This window comes from Octodon degus, unplaced genomic scaffold (assembly GCF_000260255.1).
Source record: "Octodon degus isolate 3935 unplaced genomic scaffold, OctDeg1.0 scaffold00133, whole genome shotgun sequence".
Classification (NCBI taxonomy): Eukaryota; Metazoa; Chordata; class Mammalia; order Rodentia; family Octodontidae; genus Octodon; species Octodon degus.
The window spans coordinates 2,720,239-2,746,512 of record NW_004524709.1 but is presented as its reverse complement, the minus strand read 5'-3'; the positions used below and the strand labels follow the sequence as shown (position 1 = coordinate 2,746,512).

Genomic DNA, 26,274 nt, shown 5'->3' with positions numbered 1-26,274 from the left:
AAGCCTTTAAAAAAAAATAAAAATAAAAATAAAAAAAAATAAAAGTAAGTCCTCAAAATTATGTCACCAGCAAGTTCCCCATAATATATTTTAAAAAGGAACAGAATCAAACCTGAAATAGTTCTTTGAAGAAACGGAGAGGTACGATGCTGGCAGGTGCATGGCTCATTACAGCCAGCTGTTTGTACAAATGCTCTGCTTGTGCCTCTGGCAGCTGGCAGCAGGAGGAGTGGTGCCATGGGTTATCCGCACCTTGAGGGATGGCTTCTAAGGGGAGCCTCTTCTCACAGTGACCAGGCCTGATGCTGAGCAAAATAATGGCCCCGTGAACATTGCCAGGCCCCTAATGAGAAACTGTTGACAGAAGAATTGTTCTAGCATTCATCAAAAAGCCAATAAATGCCAAGGAAGGGACTAGAAGTGAAGCAGCTCATAAATTCTTTCTCAAGGAGACTCTGCAGGGAGCCTGGGTACAGCGCATCTGCTTAGGCTTTTGCTTGAATTTTGTTGAATAGTCTTCTAGAAAGCCTCCATCCTATAAGGGTGACTTACCTTTATAGTTTTGGGAGTGGACATCATCGTGGAGGTCACTCCAGATTTTGCTTAGTGGTCCCTCTTCTGGGCGCCCCTTTAGTTTTCTTTTCCCCATAATTTTATTGAGAAACAAATAGCAATGAGACAATTTCAAACCAAATTGGTAGGACAGTTTCAATAATTAACACATTGCATACATTCTTCCTAGTGGTTAATTGCTGTACAAGATGCAGACATGATATCCTATTTACAAACACTATTAGAACAAATCCCTCTATTCATTAAGAGAATAACTATATATCTATCTTAACCATTTTGAATACACAGATACAAAATGGACATTCATCTGTATCTCCTTTTTTATTTAGTTCCATTATTTGAATATTATAGGTGTGTGAACTCAGCAAAATATTCTAAAAGAGTCTAGTAGTCCATAATAGTATTGGGGCTTCCACTTGCCTGGCGATGTCAGAAATTGTTGACCTGAGTCCCCTACAGCTCAACATAACACCATGGTTTTACTTCTTATGCCTTGTTTTTATACTTCTCTGCTGGATGGTTAAGACCAAGATAAAGCAAGACCTATGCAACAAGAGTTGTAGCTTTTGGGTCTGCGAAGGTCAGTGAAAACCCCTTTAGGTTTTACAATTATGTGTGAAGAGTCTGGCCAAAAAAATCTCACAAATAAATGCATATATATTAATTGGCACTGAGTGGTGACTGTGGTACATTGTTGCATTGTTTTAACTTTCCTAAGATCTTAATATTTATTTGTAGTACTGGTGATTAAATCGAAGGTCTTTGCACTTAGCTACAGTCCCCAGCCCTTTTTATTTTTAGTAAAGGTCTCACTAAGTGGCTATGTTGATCATTCTGGGCTTAAACTTATAATTCTCCTGCCTTAGCCTCCCTGAATGCTAGGATTACAGGCATATTCTAATGTCTAATGTTTTTCATAATAAAAATCTGGGAAGAAAAAGATTTGCTCCCTTGGACTAAATCAAGGCCAGCTTCTTCTGGAGTATATGGTTACCCAGCCCTAGAACAAACTTGGAGTTTATTAGTGATAAAGAAAGTGCAAAGTCAGTATGCAAACCCACAGTGTCTGCCAAAAGCAACAGTCATCGCAGGAACACATGGTTTACTATCTCTTAGTCCTGAGCTGAAATGCCAGCAATACAAGCTGTGTGCTATGAGATGTTAGAGTATTTCTTTGGTTTCTTCTTCTATAAAAGGAAAATGGTGTTGATTAAATAAAAGCAATGTGTGAAAGCTCCAGGCAAGTCCTAGTTGCTGTGATGGCAGGGTCTGAGTCTAATGGAACTTGTAATTGGCAGGGCTTGCATCCCGTAGGTGCCAGGCAGTGGTGCATAAGTGAATGAGATGAGAGTCCAGGCAGTGTAAGAGACGGACGGCAAGCATAGAAAAGAGCTTGAGGGCTGGGCTCATGGAGGGCTAAGGGCCTTGAAAAACATCACAGTAAGAACTGGACAGGCTGACTGGTTGTCTTAAAAAGGTAATTAGCAACTGATGAGAGTAATAACTCTAACATAACAAATGGGAGATTTTTGATTTATGGGTTCATGTAAACATAGTACTGATTTCAACAGAGCCTGCCAAAGAGCAAGTTTATTAGATGTCTTGAGCACATTTTGCGTCTCTATCTGAAGAATGTCTTATCCCCAGAAATGCTTTGAAGCAAGCTCAAAATCCCCCTAAATCTATTTCAGCCAGGTGGAACAATGCAACCCCTGAATGTCAGCCCACATTGACAAAGAGATACTTGCCGGCTTCCCTCAATCTAAAAAGAAAAAAAAAATCACTTCATTCCTGTTTGTTCAGAAACCACATTCCTTTCTACCTTGCTAAAACCTGGGGAAGAAAACCGTTGCCAATCTCAACAGCAGCTGAGACACTACCTGGAAACAGCATAGCAGGGGTGCTTCAGCCATCAGAGGGGAAACCACAGGTTAGCTCTCTCTGGCTATGGAGCTCTGGCATTAGTCAAAGTTATGGCCTTACTTTACTCCTACGAAACTAACTTATTATTTTTTTCTTTTTAAAAAACAGAGTGGTGGTACACTGAAATTTCACCTCTAGGAGGGTGAGGCAGGAGGATTATAAATTTGAAACCAGTCTGGGCTATTTAGCAAATTAGTGAAGTCCTGACTTAGAATAAACAATTAAAAATATATGGTGATATAGCTCAGTGTGAAGCCACTGGGTTCAGACTACAGTACTGGAAAAAAAAAAAAAAAAAAAAGGAAAAAAAAAAAAAAAAGAGATGAGGTCTGCAGGGACAGCTCAGTGGTAGAGCACTCGCCTGGCACCCATGAGGTTCTTGGCTCATGTCCAACACCATCCAAAAAGACAAAAGTGAGCCAATGAGATAACTCAGTGGACTAAGCGCCTGCTTAGGCAAGCACAGGGAACCGGGCTCGATCCCCCGCACCACACGTTGTGCTGGCCTTGCCCTTGGGCATGCTGAACAGGCCAGTAAAACTGGGTGTGGTGGTGCACACCTGTAATCCCAGCTGCTGGGGGGGCTGAAAACAAGAGGATCACTGGAAGTCCAAGCTGCATAGTGAGACCCTGTACCAAATAACATACTTTTTTTTTTTTAAAGTAAGCTTTATAAACAAGTTTGAAGACAAGAGATTTGGAATATTTTGGGGGCTCAATTAGATTAAGAGCTAAAAAGGAGCACATTTATTACCCAGCCAAACTCTTGTGCAGCTGGAGAATTCAAATGCCAGACCCCGTTCAGGAGTCTTTACCAAAAGCTGAGCAGGGTTCGGAACCCTAACTGTGGAGGTGACAGGGAGCAGATGTGTGTCTGCCCCCGCCCCACCTTGCTCTGTTTTACCCTCAGCCTGCAGTCCTGCTTTCCCAGTAACTTGGAGGGCAGGAACGTTCATTAGAGAATACGCAGCACCTACTCTGCCCATTGGAGTGGATAGACACAGAATTAATTGATTTCTATCTTAGTCTGCAGTCTGGTTGGGAAGATAAAATGACCAGTCTCTATACATATTTAATTTATTTAAATCATGTAAGATTATTCCAAAGCCACAGGCATGATTATTTCCAGATAGAATCAAAATTTTCAGTGTGAACATCTCACGGAGATTTGAAATATTTCATCTATCATGAGCTACTAGAATTGGCTCTGCCTTAGAGGACACTGCTGATCGGAGTCCGACTCATACCCTTCCCTTGTGCCTCGCCTGATCGTCCCCTTCTGCTCAGGGGCCTCTCCCTTGAGGTACTGTGAAGGAGTAGATGCTAGGCTATCTGCCCCGGCTTGGCCCAACACGGGCACTCCCTGACCTGCCACTGAGTTAGCTCTTCCTTTGCTGTCCTCTCTTCCTTTCTCATGGAGCTCTGCTGTTAATGCAGACCACTGCCATGACAGCACTAGCAGGTTCTGAAAGCACAGAGCTGTCTTCTGTAACATCAGGAGGCCAGGTACAGAGGGGTCCGAGGTGAGGCTGAGGGTTCTTCCTGGACTGTGCTCCCACTCCCTACTGGGCTCCGCCCTCCATTCCTGTTACTGCTGGCTAATGTGACCAGGTGGGTTTTCGCTTCTGTATGAAGGCATTGATTCCCTCCTGCCCGTCCTGCAGTGCCAGGTTGTCCACCATGACCTGGGAGGTGAGGCTGTAGGCTGTTCTAAGGTCCTGGGACAGCTGCTTATAGAAGGCGGCCTTGCCCAGAGATACCACAGGGCGGCTTAGGGAGGCGATCTTCTTTGCTATTTTCATGGTCTCCTCTTCCAGCTGCTCCTCTGGCACGACTTTGCTGACCAGCCCGTGGAGCATGGCCTCCTGGGCCGAAATAGGCTCTCCAGTGAAAAGCATTTCTAGGGCAACCTGAGGGAGGAAGCACGCAAGGTCATTAAGACTCTGGAAGCCACGGAGCCCCACCCCTCCCCCCTCTGCTGAGACGCTCACTTTCCTGATTGACTACTACACTTAGGCCCTGTTATCTGCATCTCAAATGACATGTCATCCATCACCCTGATGGCGTCAGCACCCCAGCTCCTGCCAGGGTGAGATCAGATCTTTCCAAGAGTGAAGAAAATACAAGTAGCCCCAGAGGAAAGCAGCTCTCTCCAGGTTCTCTTGCTCCTCCATGGATCTGATTCTCTGCTGACACGAGATTCCATCTGCATCTTTCCAAGGCCAAGCCCAGGACAGCAGCCCATCTGATAGAAGGCCACTGCACACGCTGCCATGGTGAGGCCCTTTACCGCTCATAAACCAACACAGGCCACTTTCCATAAGGAGATGTCCTCAGGCAACTTCACCTCAGCCTGACCAGAAAGAGGAGCCTGCAGTCTTGTGGAGGAAGAAAAAACTGTCTTCCAGGGACAAGATGTAGAGCCTCACATACCGTTCAAGTAGGCAGGGTGTGGCAGGGAGGTTAAGCCTCTACCCTCCCACACCGCCTCCCCAGAGGTGTCCAGGCTGCAGAAAGGGAGTGCCACCTCCCCACTCGCCCTGGGGTCCTGTGTTCTACAGCGGGCCACACACTGTTTATCTTGTTCTATAACGAGACAAAGCCAAGTCCCTGGTGTAGGTGGGCAAGGTACAGGGGAGCCTTCCTCTCCTTGCACCCCTTGCTTACTCTTGCAGCCCTAGTGGCATCTTTAGTCCTCAAACATGACCAGCTCACGGGCCCTCAGGATCCTCACACTATGTTCTGCCCCCCGCTGCCCAGAAAGCTCTCTGCCTGGTATCCTCATGCTGTCTTTATCTCCTTCGTGTCTCTACTCATGTGCCATGTTATCAATGAAGCCCTTTATGACTGAGCAATGGAAATTGTCACACGAAGGACAACACTCTCACCCTTTTCTGGATATACTTTTATCCTTTGTATTTTTCACCCTTTAGCATACTATATATTTCTCATGTTTATTTAGTAGTTATGTACCTCCTTTAATCTCCTATAAATTTCAGCAGGGCAGGAATTTTATTTTTTAGTGTTCTGTTCATTTCTGCTCCCCCAGAACCCAAAGATAACTTGCACAGAGTAGGCGCTCTACCAAATATTTATGATTAAATGAGTGAATGGATGGCAAATGGAGCACAGCACAGGGATGCTATGGTTGCTTTGAGGAAGGTCATAAGGGGCTGAGCTTCTGCCTGGCTCTCTTGGGATGTTCAGTCTTGGAAACTGGGTGTCAGGTAGTGAGGAAGCCCAGGCCACTCCGAGGGGGCAGGCTCAGTGCCCTCTGATGGGGGCCCAGCTGAGGAATGGCTTCAACAGCCAGGCGTTTGTGAGCACCCCCACGAGTCCCCTCGCTGCCCTCCCCAGCTTCAAGTCCTTCCAGGGAAGCCACGGACACTGGAGCAGAAATAGCCTTCCTTGCAGAGCCTGTCCAAGCTGCATATTCATGAGCTAACCAAATTCTTGTTGCCTGGAGCTATTGAGTTTTCAGGGGCTCATTACTTGGCTATTGATAACTGGCCTGGCTTGATAGAGAAGTCTGGGTGTCATCAGCCTTAAGGACAATCTTGGTGATACTGTCATTTTGTTTGCCTGCCGCTTGGTTTCCTTGAAGTAAAGTATCCATATGTAGTTCAGGCTGGCCTTGAATTCATGTGATCATCCTGCTTCAGCCTCCCAGTGCTAGGATTACAGGGACATGCCACCATAGCCAGCAATACTGACCTTTGGATCAGATAATTTTTTGTTGTGTGGGGCTGTTCTGGACATTGTAAGACATCTGGCAACATCCCTGACCTCTACATATTAGTTATGATGATCAAAAATGTCTCCAGCCATTACCAAATATCCCTGGGGTGAGTATTGCTCCAAGTTCAGAATCACCTGTGTAGATAATTTGTTTTAAAGCCATGAAACCTGATCAGATCACCCAGAAAGCAAGCTTTGAAAAGAGAGACCAGGAGCCTGGCTGGAGCTCAGCTATCTCCCAAGTGGGGGTGTAGAGGGAATACACACACACACACACACACACACACACACACACACACACACACAGTCTTGGCATCCAGATTGGGTGATATCTAGCTTGTTTTATCTTCTGTAAAGTTGAGGGTGAGGACTGAATCTCAACTTCCACATGGAAATGTACTGTCTCTTGGAGGAAGCAGGCCCTGGACACCATGAGTTGCTGGAGGCAAACCAGTTTTTAGCTGGCCAGGAGAAGTATTGTCAGGTCAAAGTGTGTCTGAGGTTCCTGGTTGAATGTGGAGCTGAAAACCGAATCCCACTGTTCACAGGTACAGAACAAGATTCTGGCGAAGACACCCAGTGAGTCAGAGCAAAGGGGGAAAGATAGTTTCCTCCACCTTTGCCCTAAGGCCACCTGTCACTGTTGCCAAAGTGGAAAGTGTCACTGCATCTCCTAGTGGCTTTTTCCTTCAGTAGCACAGGAGGCGTAGAGAACTCATATGGGTCACATCTCAGGAAGTGGCCACAGCTAGAAAAGGGAGGCGACATAAAAAATAAAAATAACATTGAACTGAGGCCGATGGATTGCATTATCACTTGGAATGATCAAGACCTCAAATGACATCGAGGAGTAGTTAAGAATGGAGGAGAGGTGGATAGAGGAAATAATAGAATCTAAAGTGTAGTCCTTTTTCTGGCTGACTTAGCAGATGGGCATCTATTCATGCCCACGCAGTGGGACTTGCAGTGGGCTGATGATTTATGGTTGTTCTGTTTTGTCTAGGTGTCCCCCCAAAGCCTCATGTAGTCATGGGGTGGGCTTCTAGAGTTGCTGATTGATTCGTGGTCCAGTGTTGGGATTATGGGCGTGAGTGCTACACCCAGCTGGGGCTGACAGCCTGAATGCAGCATAAGGCAGGCAGAGAGGCCTGCTCACTGGCTCACTTTTGCTCTTACTGCTTTTGCTGTCCCCCACTGCCATGAACTGTTGCCTCTCAGCCATGCTACCTGCCTTAGAGCCCGCTGATTATGGACCGAAACCTCCACGAACTGGGAGCTAAAGAAAGCTGTCTCTCTTTAAGTTTGGTTGTTGGGTATTTGTCTCAGCAACAAGAGAAAAGTAACTGAGACAGCGCACATGTCCCCCTTATCAGTGCCTTCTGATAGACACCTTGCTCAGATCCTCCTTTTCCTTTCATGTCCTTCTGTGTGCCCTGAGACTCCCCAACTCTGTTTATCTATTCTCAGGCCCAACTACACATTTTAAAGCACCTGTCAGAGGTCGGCGAGATGGCTCAGTGGAATAAGTGCTTCCCTGGCAAGCACAAGGGCCTGAGTTCAATCCCCGGTTCCACCAAAAAAAAAAAAAAAAAAAAAAAAAGCACCTGTCAGACTCAGATATGATAGCTACCCAGGACTGCAGATGTCCCAGGACATTTTCAGTGGGATTCCTTTGGAGTCCAGGCTTCCACAGGTTGGAGCCAGGGCAAAACTTAGGGCTGGGACCCAGACCCAGGCCTGCTGACTATCAGTGCAGTGAAGGACCCCTGGGCAGGGTGCTCTGCATCGCCCACTTCCGCATCAGGAACACAAGGGTAAAGATGACTGCCTTCCAGAGCTGCAGGGAAGGACAGCTAATTGCTGTCTGCGGGGCACACTGTCGCAGCACAACAGAAATGCTAGAAAGAAAGGTCCACCGAGGAAGATATAAGCCAGAAAAAAGAATTTTAATGATTAGCTTGCAGGAGACTAGCTCAAAGGACTTGGTATGAGTTTATGTTTACGAAGGAAGGGAGGTTGGAATTTCAACAAAGAGGAATTTAAGTGATAGCGTTATATTATCTGGTTCATTCACTCAATAGCATTTATACAGAAAGCCTACTAGACATCAAGTGCAGCGCTAGGAACAGGGAGATGCCCCTGCCCAGTTCATCTGTGGCTGCCCTAATCTCCAGTGTGACAGCATTTGGGGATCAACCCTAGACGGAGGTAGTAGAGTTCAAGGAGGTCATGATAGTAAGCCACACCATGATAGAGACACAGAGAGCTTGTGCTTTCTACACTGGAGGCCAATGAGAAGGTGGCTATCTGTATACCAGAAAGAGAGTCCTCACCAGGAGCTGAGGTGGTGGGCACCTCGATCTGAAGGCAGCTGCATTCATCACTGTACCACCAGTGCCACAAGGCACCTTGACCTTGAACCTTGAGTCTCCAGAGCTTTGAGGAATGTTGCCTACCCAAAGGGTGGCATCTGTTAAGGCAGCCTGAGTGAAGACACAGGAGTCATATGGAAACATGCATACTGCTAGAGTAACTCCAGAAACTTGTTTCAAAAAAATGGTATATAAATCTCTGAACTAAAGTGGAATTATAAGTCCCCAAGACACATGAATAGGGAAGACCCTTAGTTCTAGGGCAGGAGCAAAAATTTAGCAATCTCTTCAATACCAAAGAATCTAATGTGAAACCTCTACAAATAAACAAAAAGAAAATGGACTTGAGCTAAAATATGAAGAATTTCAATTGGATATGAAAGATATTTTCCCTTCAGTCCATCAACTGGCAACTAGAGAAAGACTGCTAGACATCCAAACAAAAACTGTGTGGTGCTCAGAACGAGAGGGAGAGACTGAGACAACGGTCAGGCCACGACTACCAGGAGCTCCTCTCGAGCCTGGGAACAGTGCTCAGCACAATCAGAACTAGAATCTAGGCAGGTATGGTCCCTGCCTCTCCTAACACCATGCATCCTAGTACTACAAGAACTGCTGAATACAGAAGTCACTTCACGTGGAATTACTGAAAAGACATCTTTCTGGAATATTCCATATGTGGCTTTGCTAAAGGTGAGCTGAAAGTCACATACTCTGGCCAGGTCCTTTCCATTCTTGGATTCAGTCTCACTTATTTTTGGTATAAACTTCTTTTATTATTACTATTATTACAAAGATTTCCTGACAATAAAACATAACGCTGACCATTAAGTAATAGGCTTTATTTATGTCTCCCTTCAGCCTCTTTCCTACTCCATGTAATGTGACAGAACCCAGTGTGAAGGGAGACAACCAGGACCCAATGGGGCCTGGTCCCTGCATGTGCCAGGTGCTGGCGAAGGGAAAGCCTCCCTGACTGTGGCCTCTGAACTCTGGGGTGCCTGCTGCTTCTCTGGCCTGAGTCGGGCTCTGACTTCTTCAGTCTCAGACCTACGACCTGGGTCCCAGGAATGGCAGCTGTTAGGACCCAAGTCAGGAGAAAGGCGAGGAGAGCAGGCAGATGGCCAGGTGGCCAGCTGATGGGTGCCCTGGATGGATGCAAGCGGGAGAGAAGATGGCTAGAGGGCCTTAAGAATTCAGGCTGACGCTGAACAGGACTGTGCAAATGCTGTGCCAGTTCAAGGACACACCACCCGGAGCTCCCAGCCCAGGTCTGCTGGTTACTAATGAGAAGACCTCTAACATACCACGTAACACTGGACAGTCTGTGTCTTCATGCGGAAACTGGATGGGTGTCTCACGCCCCTGTGGTATGGTGCTTAGAGAACAGTAGGCGCAAAGCCTGTGCTCCAGAGCAGGCACTCAGCAGGCGCCTAATAAAAGCAGTGGCTAATATCAGCATACCTGTGACAGATGAAAAATTCTGACTCTAAAGTTGGCTTCCAGGTATCATCACAGCACCCCAAACAGGTGATCATTAAAATGGGCACCAGTGAGCATCAAGTCTCACAGTGACAAGTGCCCTGTGCCGTGGCACTGTTTCTTCTGGTTGGGCACAGTGTCTTTTAGATGGGCCCTGCCTCAGTCTATTCAGAAAGCTGTAACAACACGCCATAAACTGCAGAGATTATAAGCAGCAAAAGTCTGTATCTCACAGTTTTGGACTCTGCAAAGTCCAAGATCAAGGTAATATATAGCTCAGTGACATAAGTCCCTGCCTGGCAAGCACAAGGTCCTGAGTTCAATTCCTGGTACCACCAAAAACCTGGCACTGTCCGCAGCCCATTTATAAGGGCACCAGTCCTACTCATGAAGGTCCCAGTGGCTTCAAGTATGGGTACTGCACATGCTTGAATGTAGTTGGGCGGAACTGGGGATTGAACTCAGAGCCTTGCGCTTGGCAGGGAAGTGTTTATTCCACTGAGCCATCTCCCCAGCCCCTTCAACGTGGAAGATTGACTATCACTTCTGCCTCCAGAGGAGGAACCCCACTTGTGGATCTCAGACTAAGTAGGCTCCCCGGATGACCAGCAGAGGGCGCCAGTGACCAATACATGTCTCAGGCGACGTGAGAGAGGCTACAACTTCCCACAGCGGAGGATTTGCAAAGGTCGCTGCTTGCCTCCTTAGGGACACAGGGGAAGCGCGCTGTCAGGCGCATGCTCGGTGGAGCTGTAGGAGACTGTGTTCCGGTACGAACAGTCAGGCAGAGACGCGCAGGTGCTTTGGGCCAGATTTAGATGTTTGACTCTTCGGCAGGTTTAAGATTTTTATGAATCCCAATTTTTTCTCCAAAGCTAGCCTCATCAGTTGGTTCTGCAGACTTCAGAAACCTGACCAAGGTTCTGACACATATTCCTCCTACACAATTCCCCTTTGGGTACTGCAGTAATGACTAAGGAGCCGTGTGTGCTCATTGGTGCTGACCCCAAAACATACTCCCAATCCTCTTGGCGCCCTAGTAGCCCAGCACGAATGAAGCAACGCACAAACACATCTGCTGACAACACTCACGCTGAACCATGTTCAGCTGGCTGACTGGAAAGTTCTGTAGTCCTGGAGAGTTACTCAGCAGCCTTCTGGAGGGTCAGACATGAGGAAGAGAGAGGACACTCCAAGAGACGTTCCTGAGAGGGCCTTACTGGTCACAAAGTTGTCTTTGCCAGGGAAACACTGCCTAGGTCCTGACAGTGTCCCTATTGATCTGTTACACTGGAAAGTTATGCAATGTAGTTCCGAGAACTGGGTTTCCTTGGAGTTTAAGGCCTTTTTATGTTACATGGCTCCCTCTTTTTCCTCAAAAACAAGTTTAATTGGCATTAAGTTTCTTGAAATCAGTTCTGATAAGACTTGATTTTAAAGTTTGTTTTAATCAAGAATGGATTCTAAAGGTCAGCCTGAACTATATAGTGAGACCCTGTCCCTCCCCCCAACAATAAGTCTGCTTTAAAGGTTTCCAAAGCTGTACTATGGAACTTTCCAGCAAGTCAGGGGTTAAAAAGGATAAACAACTACCAGGCAGGCTAACCATCACTTTTGGCTATGTAAAGGTCTCATGATCTGATTTGCAGTTACAGTTTATAGGAAGTTTAAATAAACTCTGAAAATAGATTTGTGATACATTTACATCTAATGTACTAGCACAATGTGGCAACTGAAGAGATACTTATTTAGAGTAAATTACTCATTTAGAGTAAATATCTATTTTGATAGAAACAGAGCACCCTTGCTGGAAGACACTGGAGAAGGTGTCACTGTTCACAGTGTGCAGCCCCCTCCAGCTCACTTTCAGAAGCAGGTGTGTGTTCACATAATTGTCTTCAGAATCTCCTTACAAACGTACTTTTCTGTAAAACTTAGGGGGGAGGCATTACAGAAGAAAGGAATCCTTTCCTAAACTTCCTGGCCTTGTGCTTGATTCCCCTTGGGTCTCGTTTCTTTTGGGCCTTAAGCATGTGAGCAAATGCTAATTTCTGCAGTTACTACTAAAATAGAAAATATATTCTAACAAGCACTTCAGGGCTGTGTATATGATTTTCCCCATGTTTACAGATTTCCAACTGAGAATGATGATGTCCTTTTACCAGAACAAGGATGCTGTTGGATTCTACTTCAGGGATGTTCAGTAAATACTTTATGATGTTATAGGAAGGAAGAGAGCTCTGCAGTGAGAATGGACTTCACTGTAGTTAGCAACAAGGAGACAACTCTGTAATTCCTTCTTGGACAGAGAGGATGTGTAGCCAACCCGCAACTATTGTAAGCCCAACATAGCCAGTTACTGAATCCTTTCTTGAGCAGGAGAGGTTGTCAACAAGTGGGCCAGGGATGCAGTTCCAGCTCTTGATACTGATATTCAGTCAGCACACTATTGTATCTTACAGGCAACCATTCAATGCAACAAAACTGAGCCTCAACTGTATTTCAGAAAAAATTTGCAAAAATAGTTTGACTTTATAAAAACAAGCCAACCAAAAAACCTAACTAGCTGTGTAGCAGAAAATACCCGCTCCACCCCAGCCAGGATACTTCAGTTTGTTAGTTTCCCAGGGAATAGTTCCTGTTCCATTTCGGGTTCCTCCTGTCTCTTAAGAAACAGTTGGTCACTGTGAAGCACATTGAATCAGCCATGACCCCTCTGACAAGCCATTCTGCCTCTGCACTTCCTGCTTGCTTATCCCATCTAAGCCCTGGACCGCCAGAGCTCAGGGCCTGCTATTCTGGGAGTCAGCCCAGTCTGAGCCTGTCCACACAAATCTGGTTCCAAATTCAGGGCGTCCTATTGGTGTTTCTATTTGCTATTGCATCTGTACTCAGAGGCGTGTAAAATTGAAATGTGGTGACTTCACAAATTGACCCCCAGTGTAAGAGCTGTAGAGGAACAGGGACATCCAGCCAGAAAGTCTTGGGTGGAATGTCCTGGTGTGTATGGCGCAGACCCTGTCTCAAAAAATCCAAAAAACCCCAAATGAAAAATAACAACAACAAAACCCAAGGTAATTCTAAAATTTCCTGAGCACAGGAGGAGAAAATCTGAAGGAGGGCTGAAAGGAAATTACATTACCTTTCTGGGCACCGCCCTCCCCAGGGCCACACCAGGTGTGGAGCAGAAGAGCCCGATGTTCACTCCAGGAGTGGCAAAAGAGGACTTGTCACTTGCCACGGCGATGTCACAGCTGGCCACCAGCTGACAACCAGCAGCTGTGGCCAAGCCATTGACCATGGCAATGACGGGGACAGGGTGGTTCCGGATCAGCATCATGACCTGCAGGAATACACATGCCACTGTACTTCCCTGCGGAGGCAGAAGTCATCCTCACACCTATTACTTTATTGTTTCTCTTTTCAGAGCTGTTCACAGGTCGTAGTTCCTCAGAGTATGTGAAACACACACACACAACACACACAGACACACACACACACACACACACACACACACACACAGAGCACCAACTTGTACTACCTACCTACCTACTGCAGACCACACTTTATCATTTGGGCTTTCTCAGACCCCAATAAGGAAGAAACCCCATTTGGAACAAGACAGGAAGCTCAAAAAGAGGGGGTTACCTGCTCAGGCCCCCTGCCAGGCTGGCTTGGGGGACTTGGAGGTGACATTCCTCTTGCCTGTTCCCCAGCACCCCACTGAGGATTAGTGAGGAGTTTGTCTCAGGAGAGCAAGCAAAACCCTTCACAAATGGTTCTGTTCTCCCTGCGCCATGCGATGTCCTTGGGTTAAGATTCTGAAATTAGTACTTGGGGCTCCCTTGAAAAATTAAGATGCAAAAGGGACTTGAAGGCAATTTCCTCAGTAATTACTTCTCAAATTACCACCACGAATACTCTCTCAATTCTATTAAGTTAAAATGGGGAGGGGGGACACCCCGCTGTCATCAAAATAAACAAAAATTTAAAAACAGAACCGTTGGCATTGAGAAGAGAGATGGAAATGTGTTCGCGTGACCCCGACTGCCATAAATTGCTGGAACTTTCACTTGTCTTTGCAGCTTAGTTTTTCATGACACTCTAAACAGATTGTGTTGCTATGGCAACTTCAATTTCTAAATTATTGCTCTTTGAACCCTGCCAGGGAGGGAAGTAAGATAGAAACTACATCTGGGTTTTTTCCCAAGGCAGCAATTCAAAGAAAAATGACCTTCATTGATTTGAAGATTTTGCCTTAGGAAACTTTTCTTTTATACTCATAAACATTTGATATTTATCAGCTTCTCTTCTAAAATAAGCAGTTATATGGTTAGGCGCTGCATAATGACATTTTAGTCAAGTACAAACTGGATATTTGATGGTAGCTCCATAAGACTACCATGGAGCTGAAAATGTCCTGTCATCTGGCAGCCTGCGTGCCACCACGCTGCAAGGCCCTGCTCATTCGGGGTGGTGACCTCAAGTGAACACACCTACTGCACTGCCAGTCTTATAGAAGCATGAGATGATGACGATGCATAGTCCCTGATGATGGAAATAAGCGACGAGGTTACTGGTTGATGTGTTTATTACACCATACATTTTTGGGGCTGGCGACCGCATTCAGGGCCTTGCGCACGCTAAGGACGTGTTCTCACGGAGACATGCCTTGGCTCCTGCACTATTGTTTTGAGACAAAGTCTTGTTATGCAGTGCAAGCTGGCCTTGAACTTGCTTATGTAGCCGAGGCTGGCCTCAAACTCAGTGATCCTCCTGCCTCAGTCTCCCAAGCGCTGGGACACAGGCACATGTCACCATGCCTGCCTGCTACTTTAGTACATTTTATGTTGCCTAATCATGAAGTAACCTAACAACATATTTTTCAGAGACTATCCTGAATATTAAGGACATATCACTATATATTTAAGGGTAGTATATTATATTCTATTACACTCTTTACTTTTCTGAGAGGGAGGGTCATCTTTTGTCTTTTAAGAATCTGGTAAATGTTAATGACCCTCCCCTCAGAAGAATGCACACACACACACACCCCTCCACAAAACCACTCATGGATTTATGAAGTTCCCATCTCCTAGGGAAAGGTCACAAGAGTTCAAGATGGCGCTTATTCCCAGTGAAATGGAAAAATAAGGGAATAACTAATCAGACCTTCAAAAGTCTTGCTGCAAAGAAAGGAAACATTTGATGCTGAGGATTCCTCCGTCCCCCAGGAACTGGGGTTATGGATGAAAGCCCACAGGGCCAGCGATGTAGCTCAGTGGCACAGCACCTGCCTGGCAAGCACAAGGCTCTGAATTCAATTCCTGGTATCTCCCCCCCAAAGAAAAAGCCTACCAACTGAGATTGGAGTTGAATGGTTCACGTGTCCTGCCTGCCATCTATGAGGGGCTAGTATTTAAAAAGTTATGATAAAAGCACATTTAGGTTACACAGTACATATTCAACAGCATTACACATGCTTATACTTTAGATACAGGAATTCTGCTTCTAAAATAACATTCGAAATAGATAAAAAGCTCTATGGTTTAAGGTGCTCACCAAATCATTATTTTGCAGTAGTTTTTAAAAACATCTATAAATACAAGTGTAAGAGACTCAGTAGACGGCTGCTGCAGTGCAGGGGAGAGTCTCGTGGGATGTTACAGGCCTGGTGCTCAGGCGATGCTACCAGAAGGCGGGGGAACCTGTGGGCAGGGGCCATGGTAGGAGGCCCTATAGCCATGGGGGCTGTGTTCTCAGAAGGCACCTTGGGAGCCTGGTGTCTTCCTGTCTCTCTGCTCCATGGCTCACGATGTGAGCAGTTTGCCTGGCCCTGTACTCCCTGCTGTTGCTACCTAGTGCCCTCACCAGGGCCCAATGCAATGGGGCTGCCCCTTGCACTTGAGTCTCCAGTACTACTAGCTAAACAAACCTTTCCTCTTCATAAGTTAATTGCCTCAGGTGTTTTGTTGAGATGATATGAAGATAATTTTCTAGCAATGCAAACTAAACTGTATCGACTTAATCGAACATAGCATTATTAATAAAATGACATTTTCCTAGGGAAATACCAGAATGGTGGTGCAAGGCTTGTGCAGTGTTCTGGAGCCAGGCTGCTGGAATCTGCTGCTGCCCAGTCTGTGCTTCCTTATGCCTTATTCTAGCAAGCCCCCGACTCCTTAGTTTTACATCTGTAAGACGGGCATAATATTAACACCAACTTTATAGAACATAACTATTACATAATTTAATATGTCCAGAGTGCTACAGATATTAGTGGGCACAGAGATTATGGCATTCAGTGCTATAATCATAGTGTTATACACAATCCTACACTAAAAAAACCCAAATTGTACACTATGATCATACTAATACGATTCAAATAGGAACATAGAAAAAATTATTAGAAATAAATTAGCAAAGAATTATAGTTTTTCTGGGTGGTATGATTATAGCATTGCATTAGTGATTTTATTTTTCTTCCTTTTATTTGTCTAGATCTTCAAAATTTTCTGTAATAAAATCTTTTTTTTTTTTGGGTAGTACTGGGGATTGAACTCAGGGCCTTGCACTTGTCAGGCAAGCACTTATTCTACTGAGCTAGCTCCCCAACCCCCTTATTTTCATAATTTATAATATTTTAAATAAAGTTAGTGAGAAGCTTGGAACAGACAAAGGGAACGTAGATAACAGACATGCCAGAATGATCAAGCCCTTGACACGAACCGGCTATGCCTTCTATTTCACTGTCCCGAATTAAGCACTGTTTTCTGGTTATGGCTACTCTGAAATGTGACATAAACAAAACTCCTTCCTCACCCCACAGGAAGGAATTACTGAGGATTCTAAGTTATTTCTAAAATTAAGCAACTCTGTCCCACTGCCATTTATCTGCTGAGGTGTAAGAAGAGAAGGAGTCTCCTGGAGTTTCCACCTTCAGCAGGGTACGAGGAGAGAGGCAAGGACACACAGGTCTCTTATGTCAGCACCGTGCGCACCACTAGTGTGTCACTGCCCCAGGAAGTCACTTCAGCCCTTTTCTAACCAAGTACTTATCATTCTTTGTCCTAGTCCTAATTTAAAGATAGCAATAAGCAATGTATTAACCATTACCCGCCTATCATCTTGTTTTAAAATTGTTTTTTCTTTAAAATAAAAATTTCTAAAATTACCACTTTTATTTATAAATATTGTTTCTTTCCCATTAACAGGGTTGTTTTAGTTTTTAAACTTTAAAGATTATCATAACCATAGATTCCTTCTGTCTATAGAGATATACATTTCTACCTTTTACTTCTTACTCAGAACATTTATGTCAAGATAAACCCTGCAATGCTGATGCCAACTATGAGTGCCACTGTATATTTTACTTCCAATAGCAGATTGTGGTTTTTTGTTTTTGTTTTTTTTTGTTTTGTTTTTGTTTTTTTTTTGGCAGAACCGGGGATTGAACTCAGCCCTTTACGCTTGCCAGGGAAGCACTTATTCCACTGAGCCATCTCCCCAGCCCTAAACATATTAGCTCAGCCTAGAAGCAGATGTTTACAATTCTTGTTTATCTTTGGCAGAACTGGGGATTGAACTCTGGCCCTTGCACCTGCCAGACAAGCGTTTATTCTACTGAGCCATATCCCTGACCCCAGAGCTACATTTGAATTTGTTTGTTTGTTTGTTTGTTTGTTTGCTTCCCTGGAACCAGGGATTGAACTCAGGCCCTTGCACTTGCCAGGGAAGCGCTTATTCCACTGAACCATCTCCCCAGGCCCCTGTATTCACCTCCTACAGGTCAAACTAAGTCATAGCTTGGATGAAGGATCCATGAGTGGTCATGCACAGAGTTTCCAGGAGCTCCATTGTAGCTAGATCTTGTCCGTGAGAACTCATCTGTAAACTAGAAAGCCAACTGAATGATAGTCATTTTCGGCTTGCAGTGCTGACTGTCATCCACGCTTACCTCGGAACAGGTCTGAAATACTTCAGTGTGGTAATCACGCCCGTGCTCTTCTGTTAGTTCCTTTAAATCATGTCCAGAAGAAAACACAGGGCCCTCAGCTAGCATGTTCCCATTGAGAATAAAAAAGAAAGAGATGTCAAACTTCACAGATAGGCCGTTCATTTACTTATTTATTGAACAACTTTACTAACCAGGCACATATTTAGGCTGTGGACACTTAGAGAGAAAGCTAAGGGCTCAGCTTTGATAAGAACAACTCTAGGTTGCCTGGAAAGGCACAGATAGAGCACTGTGGTGAAATGCCAAAGCCCTTGTCTCCTAAGAGCGCACTGTGGAGACCCATGAAAATAAGCAAGTGCCTAAGGAAATCCTCCATGACCAAGGTGAAGGCTGTTTTCTTTCTTTTCTCTTTTCTCTTTTCTTTTTTTAATTTTGGACTGCATCTGGCCTGACTGTTTTTTTGCAGAATCGGGGTTTGAACTGAGGCCCTTGTGCTTGCTAAGCAAGTGCTTCATTCTACTGAGTCGCTCCCTAGCCCTGCATCTGGCTTGAGAGTGTGCATCCATGAGGGTCTCTGGAAATGCACCATGCCTTTGGCACTGCCTCTGTCACTTAGCTCACAAGGAGGACCATCCACAGGGGTTGAATCTGGAAAATCGGAGTATGAGGAGAACCTAGGTGCCACCTGGCTTAAGCTCTTTAGTTTACAAAGGAGGGAGCTGAGAATGTGGCTCCTGCCACTGTCATCCACAACAAAGGTCATCCTTCCAATAAACCGATAACACTTTTTCATATTTCTCCTTCTTTGTGGTCATTTTGATGGGTAACAGCATCTTCTGTTTTGCAAGTAAGAAGTGGTGCAGCTAAGAAGTTAGAGACCTCTGCTGAGTCCAGCTTGCATTTCGTGTGGCTGCTGAATTCTACTCTTTCTAATTTCTTTTCCCTCTGCCATAGAAAGTAGTTGAACGTCTCTGTTTGCTAAGATGGTGACCTTCTGAGGATCGGCTCTTGGGCTTTAATTCACAAAACCAAGCATCACAGGGCGTTATTATGCTTTTCTGAGGGTGTTTGAAAATGCTGATGTTACTATTACTTATGCCCCCAACAGCATCACAGGAAAAGATAATTCCTGAATAACCCATATTGGAAAAAGAGCACGGGAAGAGGTGGGCAAAATATAGCATACTTTTTTGGGCAGCATTAAAGACAATGCTGCAGAGATCAAACGTACAGCCTGAAAAGACAAACCAATCCAATGCTCAGACAACCATTTCCTAGCTGATTATATGATTTACCAAAAAGATTATTTATAAGGTCCATGAAGAAACTCTACTTTTTTTTTTTTTCCATTCTAGGGAACCAACTCAGGGCCTCATGCCTGCTAGGTAAGCACCCGAGCAATATCGCTGCACTCCACGCCCTGATGTGCTGGTTTTAATCAGAAAACAAACATAGCAAAGTGTGGCAATTTCTAGGATCTAACAAAAAACAGGACTCACTTTCACCATCTAGTATTTGGTGCTACAATTTCCACCGTTAACGGTGATGATAGGTGATGATACTAAGTTCCCAGTGACATGAGTTTTCCTTAACAAAAGTCCTTCAGAGGAGCTTCGAAACAGCTTTCCAGGATGAGAAAGAATTCCCCAGTTAACCAAAGACTTTTGAGGAAACAAAAAGGATAAATGCTCTAGGGATCAAGGTCACATAAATACCTGAAATGACAATGACTCTCAGGTCTTTGCTTTCAGCTTCCTGAAGAATATCAGTTTGGAGGGATTTCAGCATTCTGAGTGACAGCGCATTCCTCTTCTTTGGATCGCTCAGGACGATGGTCCTGTGGAGAACATTTTATAATCCCTGGGTCATACACCCGACAAAACAAGTGAGGACCCTGCAATTCTTTTCTAATTTGGGGCTATTTGAAAACCCCCAGAGAAGAGAATTTCTTAGTGCTTAGTGCCAATTTAGAGGGTCCATCAGCTCTCTGGAGTCACAGCTAAGTCAAAACAAGAAAAAGACAGCCTGAAACGCAGGCTGGCTTTTCTCTCTTGTCCCTGGATTTGTTTCTTCTTTTTTCTACATTTGCTGTCAGAAACATGACTGCCACCCCCGCAGAAAGGCCAAGTCACAGCAGTTCCAAAATCATCTCTGTCCACAGAGAATGAGAGTTTTCTGTGACAGCGGCAGGAGCCACAGGAATCGGGCAAACAGTGCCTACTACCTTCAACTTATTTCCTGGTGCTATTCTTCAGAATAAGGTTAGGAAAGGAGCCAAGAATGAAAATACTCCCCTAACTTTCCTTCCACCCACCCAAGGAAAAAGCAGCCAAGGGACAGCTGCCAATGTGCACATATGACAGCACTTTTTCAAAATCTCTTAGAGGGCATCCTGTTATTCTGCAAAATAATTCTGTCTGAGAATGGGATGATGTATGAAGAACAAAGGACAAAGCCATACAACAAGAGGGATCCTCTGGACACAGCATCTTGCAAAATGCTGGCATGGAAAGGCTGTTCACTATTTTAAAGCATCCCACACACTGAATAAAACACCCCATATTGTCATTTTATTGCCTTACACAGAAATGTCTTATTTTTGCTGTTATAAAAAAGGGGCAATGAACCAATGCCAGATTATTGTTATGGATTTTATATATTTCCTATCAGTTTCCACCTACAGTGCTTTCTGCCTGCCTTTCTCATCCTTTTTTGAATTGGATATTCCTATTGCTACGTAGTCAACTCAGCTTCTCCGTGTGTAACACTGTGCCACAGGCTTCTGGAAAACAATTTGGATGGCTGAATTTATTTCTGTGCAATAAGAATAGCCACTTTCTTTGGAACACCCTTTCAATTTTGCTGCAGATTTCAGGTGGCTGTGATATTGCTTTGCTTCTCATAAACATGTTCTTTCATAAATACAAACATTACTTGTGGCTGATCCGCTGATAGACTTGGCACCTCTATCTGGGAGAGCAATGGTGGTGGGGAGAGACCTGCTTACAGCCTTTCAGTAGAATAATAAGTGTGCCTGCTGTGGCCAGTATAAGACCTGCCATCCCATGAGTGACACATGTCTCAATGAAATCCTAAGGCCCAAGGCATAATTTTGTAAAAGTTCCAGCTGGACCCAGGCATGGTGGCACATGGCTGGAATCTCAGAATGTGGGAGGTTGAGGCAGGAGGATAACAAGTTTGAATCCTATCTGGGCAACTTAGTGAGACCTTGTCTCAAAATAAAAAAATAAAAGGGCTAGGAATGCAGCCCTTTTAGAGGCTGGTGGAGTAGCCCTTGGTTCAGTACCCAGGAACTAACACATATACATGTACACACACAAGACCTGGGGAGCCCTTGCTATGTGGCATTTATCTGTCCCTTGGTGTGCTTCATTAATCCTCTGGTGCACACATTACACACTCACGGTTGGGTGTTCTTTTGTGAGTTCACTTTTCAGCCCTGTATACAAGCTTCCATTCCCACCTCTCCATGGAAACTGTTCCTATTGGTCACCAAATCCACTGTCCATCTGGAAACACATTCCTCTGCCCCCAAGTTTTCTATCTTTCTCTGGCCACCTCTTAACTTCTTTCATGGGCTTCCCTTCTGCCATCTCCTAACTCTTAGAAGCCCTGAGAGTTCTGTCCCTTGCCTTCTGCCTCTATATGAAACTCTTCAAAACTTTCCCACCTGCCTTTGTGTTGACTGCTCCCTCTATGCTGCCAACTCTCAGACACTAGCTTGAGCCCTGGAGCTGTGTTCCCTCAAATGTCTCCTCAACTGCTCCACAGAGCCAACCCTAGGGTATCTTCCTCCTTCTCCCATGCTTGCCTCTCCCCTTGTCTTACCTCAGCTGCCCAAACCAGAACCTGAAAATCATTTTAGATTTCTCTCCTTTCTTATTTCACTGGTCATCAAAACCTGTTAATTATCTCTCCTAAAAATCTCACTGGTCTGAACTCTCTCAATGGCTGTCATGGTTCAAATGATGTGATGCCTCAAACAAAGAGTATCACCAACACCAATGAACCAAAAGGGAAATCTCCTTCAGTATGAGGCCACCACCAGGGTCTACGATGTACATGTAGAAGCAACAGCTGGTCCCTATAAATTCCCTGGTGAAGTATGTGAAGACTATCACTGTAAAGCATGAGAAGGTCTGTGAACAGCAGTCATTCTACATAGGACACATTCACATGTCTGTTATTGGATTAAAGACAAAAATAGTACTTATATTTTCACAGCTAACTACCACCACAAGGGCTTGAAACCACATCTTTGTTATAGTATCTATCTTAGACCCAGTGGCAGTGCGCTGGGATGGGACCATAGAGTAGAATCCCCTTCATGAGCAAAGGGACCTTCCTCACTCCTGGTGATCCTATCCACTGGCTCCGTGGCCTTGGACAAGGGGCCATCTCTCTGAACTTGACTCCTCCACGTGAAGTGGGGTGAGGTTATCTATCCTGCAGGCTAAAGAATGAGGGATAATGAATGCAGAGTTCCGGGCTTTGCACTTAATTCACAGCCAGTTCCATTACGTGACTGCATTATTGCCGCAAGGAACAGCTTGGTACAGGGCTGCTTAAAGTGACCCAGCTGCTCAAGCCCACCCACTGAGATCCTAACATAGCAATATGCCAAATGCTGAGCTTCCAGTCAGACCTGTAGACAGGTTTACAGAAGTAGGACTGCTCTTAAAAATGGCAAGTAGGCCCCTCTGTGGGCTTTGTGGTGCACAGCCCTGTTCTGGCTCTCCTCCTGTGGTCTCCCTAAGGATGGAAAAGGAGTCCACAAGGAACAGAGCCAGCCCCCTTCAAGCCCTGCTGCAGCTACTGAGACCCTGGGCTCCCTGCAGTGGGCACCCCAGCCCAGGGACTTAGAGCAGTTGTGTGTAGGGAGGAGACAGCATATGGGCTTACTGGGACAGTTGCAAACCTGCCTGCTAAGATCCTAGTAGAAGAGAGAAAGAGGGGGTGAGGAGGTGGAGGTGGTGAGAGGGGCCTTGGAAGAAACTGAAAAAGCTGCAGGCTGGGCTATGGAGTGCCTAGGAGTCTGCAGTTTGTACATTCAAACATGATGGCCTTCCAGGTCGGAGTGGGAGAAGACAACACTAATAGATAGCTTGAGTCATGTCTTAAAAACTGAACAGACCTGCTTTTGTATTTCGTACCTTTGTGCTGACCTTGCCCAGGCCAGCCAAAATCAGCATGGATCATACCAGCTAAGAGCCCTCTCAACTGTATTGCTCCACCACTTGGCTTCCAGTTGGTGTGTTGCTGTGTCTTTAAGGCTTTTAGATTCATGCAGAAGGGCAGAGCTCAGGGAGGCCTGTCTTTAATCCTATTTGTTGGCCTGCCACCATGCCCAGGCCAACCCTGCACTTCTGGGCTTGGGCACAGAACAGGTCAGCTAAGCCTGCTCTTCCCCCTGCAGCCAGGCATGGAAGTGAGGGGCTTGGGCTCTCCTCTTGGGTAGGGCTTTGCGGAAGGGCTTGGTACCTGAGGGCACCTGACAGCTGTCCACGCCAGCCTCAAGGTCCACCAGCTACAACACCCGGTTGACGTGAGGACTCAGGGGGCGCTGGGCTCTTCTAGGGCATTCCACTAAGGCCACGCAGGTGTCACGTGCTGCCACGCCAGGCAATGGGCACCTGTAAACTCAGTATGCAGGAATTCCTCTCTCAAGAGATAGGTCAGTCCCATTGGGTCAAAGGTGGGGAGAAGAGAAAACTCCACCCTCCTGGCGCGCGTTGGGGCGGCCCCTGGCCACCTTCCTTCTGTACCCCGTCCCCGGACCCCGGGAACCTTCGCTGGCCAGGCTGACCTGATGCCGTCCCGTTGCCGCGTGCTGGTGGGACGAGCCTCTGACCGCGCGGATCCCCCAGAACTCTGGCTGCAAAAAACAGCGGGGAGCTGGGCCCCCAGGCTGCGCTGGAGGTAGCCGTACTGTGTAGCCGCCCAGGCCCGCAGGCCCGCCAGGGTGGCCATGGCCGAGGACGCCGGGCCAGACGCCGCCGGGTCCCGTTGGGCCACGGGCTGGTGCGCAGTGAGCCGGTGGTTATCGAGACCCGCACGCAAACACCAGGCAAGACCAGGCGCGCCGGCCGCAGAGCCCCCCGGAGCCCGCCCTAGGCTAGACTGAGCGCCACCGCCAGGACCCAGGCCCCGCCCGGACACAGGCCCCGCCCCAGGTGGCCCCCGTTCTCCGCAAAGGCCCTGCCCCGCCCCGCCCCGCTCCGCCCCGTCCCGCCCCAAGGAGCAGCCCCGCGCTAAGGAGCCGCCCCAGCGAGCCCTCCCCTGAGCTGCGTGCTCGGGTGACCCTGGAACTGCACTGCTGACCGCATGCACTCCTGGAGAGAAGGGCTCAAAGCCCGCAGTGCAGTTGTTAAGTTTAGCAAGCTTGTGCGTTTAGGAGGGGAGATACCGGGTTATCTTGTTTCTTTCCGCATAAACACCGGGAATGTCCCGGATGCACAGGTGGTCTGGAATGCACTGTTACAAATCACGTAGACACCATCCACAGGAAACCTCAGCTCTGCGGGCTAGGTCTCCTAGGCAGAGCTTTCACTATTGAGTGCTCTGTACTTCTCATCCACTTTTCCCGAGTGGCTTGCATCGAGAAGGAGCTGGAGCCCTTTGTGAGACCTCAGTGGCCGACAGAAGACTGCACATTCTGATTTGGAAAACTCAGGGGGGTGAAAATATCCTTGCTGCTGTTCACTGGTCATTTCCTGCAAGTGTCTAACTCCCGAAGTGCGCGGATTTGTAGGGGGCTTGCACCAAATGGCCCGGGGGCAGGATCTTCCCTTCTCTCAGGGAGATACCATCCTTAGGACCCTGCACCATTTCCCACAGTGAAATTTTGCAGATAAGTTATACAAAGGAGGCCTGGGAGATAGGTCAGTGGTCTAACGCCTGCCTGGCAAGGGCAAGGGCCTGGGTTTGATTCCCGGTATTGCATGCAGTGTCGGCTCCAGAATCCCGGGTGCACCATGCAGGCCGGCGCACTTCTGTAATCCAGCGCTGGGAACGCTGAAACAGGAGAATCACTATGAGTCCGAGCCGTAAGGAGACTCTCCCAAATACCTAAGTAAATGAATGAGTGAATAAATAAATAAACAAATAAAGAAAAAGTTTTACAAAGGATATACTCAAATGGGGCCATCAAAAGACATGATCCCAGCCTTTGTCCAGGCTCATTTGCGTTGGGATCTTGGCCCCTCAAACACCCCTCCTCCTCTGTGGCCTTTGGATGCCATAAGGCTTCCACATCCTCTAAAAAGAATGTCAGAAATTCACCTTCCCAGTGAGAGGGCCGAATCGTGTACCTCGAAGGCCTGACTGTGACACCTGTGGTCCCAGGGGAGAGCCTCTTCCACAGCCCAAGGCCTTACACGAGGCTGTACCTTCCTGTTTTGGGCCCTGAGCTCTTGGCTTTCACGCCTTTTGTTTCCTCTTCCTACTCCTCCTAATTTCCCTGAGCCCGAGACTAATTTCTTCATTAGGGTGCAGAAACCCTGGTCTGTCAGACCCACATGTATTCTTTGCAAGTATTTCTTTTTCTTTCTTTTCTTTTCTTTTTTTTTTTCCTTTGGCGGAACTGGAGATTGAACTCAGGCCCTTGCACTTGCCAGGGAAGCCCTTATTCCACTGAGCCATCTCCCCAGCCCTGCAAGTATTTCTGTTGATGAATTATTACTTTAATTTTATGAGTTTTTATTATATTAATGAGTACTTAACAGGCAAAACCCCACAAAATCAGGCACTAATTTTAATATATATTGTTTGTAAAAATACATCAAAATTTTAAACATTGACTGCTTTTTGGTGTACAAAGTCTAAAAACAAAAATACATTCTCATATGAACTGAAATGAAAATACCAATAGCACTTTACAAAAAGAAAATCTTTTCTTCAATTACCTAAGGCAGTCTGCACCTGTGACAATGGCATGTTCTGTATGCGCGTATCGCTGACATTGCAACACATATATTTGTTTTCTGCTTAGGATCAAGTAAAACACAACCACTGGCCCATGCTATATGTTTGAAGAGACATGATAATTGCTTCACGACTCATCAACAATGTCTACTCCACCTTCAGTTTTTTTTTTTAAATTTATTTATTTGTGTGTGTGTGTGTGTGTGTGTGTGTGTGTGTGGCCAGCTCAGCCCACCAGGGGGCGGGGCAGGCTGGCATGTGGTGCTGGGGGATCGAACCGTGGTC

At 46.1% G+C, this 26,274-nt stretch overlaps 1 protein-coding gene across 2 annotated transcripts; it reads right to left on the bottom strand.

Annotated features, from left to right (window-relative positions):
- Nucleotides 1-3,224: 3,224 nt before the first annotated feature.
- Nucleotides 3,225-24,206, bottom strand: Echdc3 (enoyl-CoA hydratase domain containing 3). 2 transcript variants are annotated; one of them, XM_004641270.2, is made up of 5 exons: nucleotides 23,873-24,206; nucleotides 19,761-19,882; nucleotides 18,046-18,143; nucleotides 13,231-13,431; nucleotides 3,225-4,406 (listed from the first exon to the last, which is right to left on the bottom strand). In XM_004641270.2, the coding sequence occupies exons 1-5, from the start codon at nucleotides 24,034-24,036 to the stop codon at nucleotides 4,095-4,097; spliced, it is 897 nt and encodes a 298-aa protein (XP_004641327.1). In that variant the 5' UTR covers nucleotides 24,037-24,206; the 3' UTR covers nucleotides 3,225-4,094. The 2 variants fall into 2 exon arrangements, with proteins under 2 accessions (XP_004641327.1, XP_023557103.1); XM_023701335.1 differs by lacking the exon at nucleotides 3,225-4,406 and adding an exon at nucleotides 11,604-13,106.
- Between the last annotated feature and the right edge of the window lie 2,068 nt (nucleotides 24,207-26,274).

Bases quoted from the DNA above. Each gene is read 5' to 3' on its own strand.
- Echdc3 (XM_004641270.2), bottom strand. From the start codon at position 24,036: ATGGCCACCCTGGCGGGCCTGCGGGCCTGGGCGGCTACACAGTACGGC. The intron at 18,144-19,760 runs GTATTTATGTGA...GGAACATGCTAG, and splicing joins GAGAGTCATTGTCATTTCAG to CTGAGGGCCCTGTGTTTTCT. The intron at 4,407-13,230 runs GTAATGTAATTT...TTCCTCCCTCAG, and splicing joins GGAGGGCGGTGCCCAGAAAG to GTTGCCCTAGAAATGCTTTT.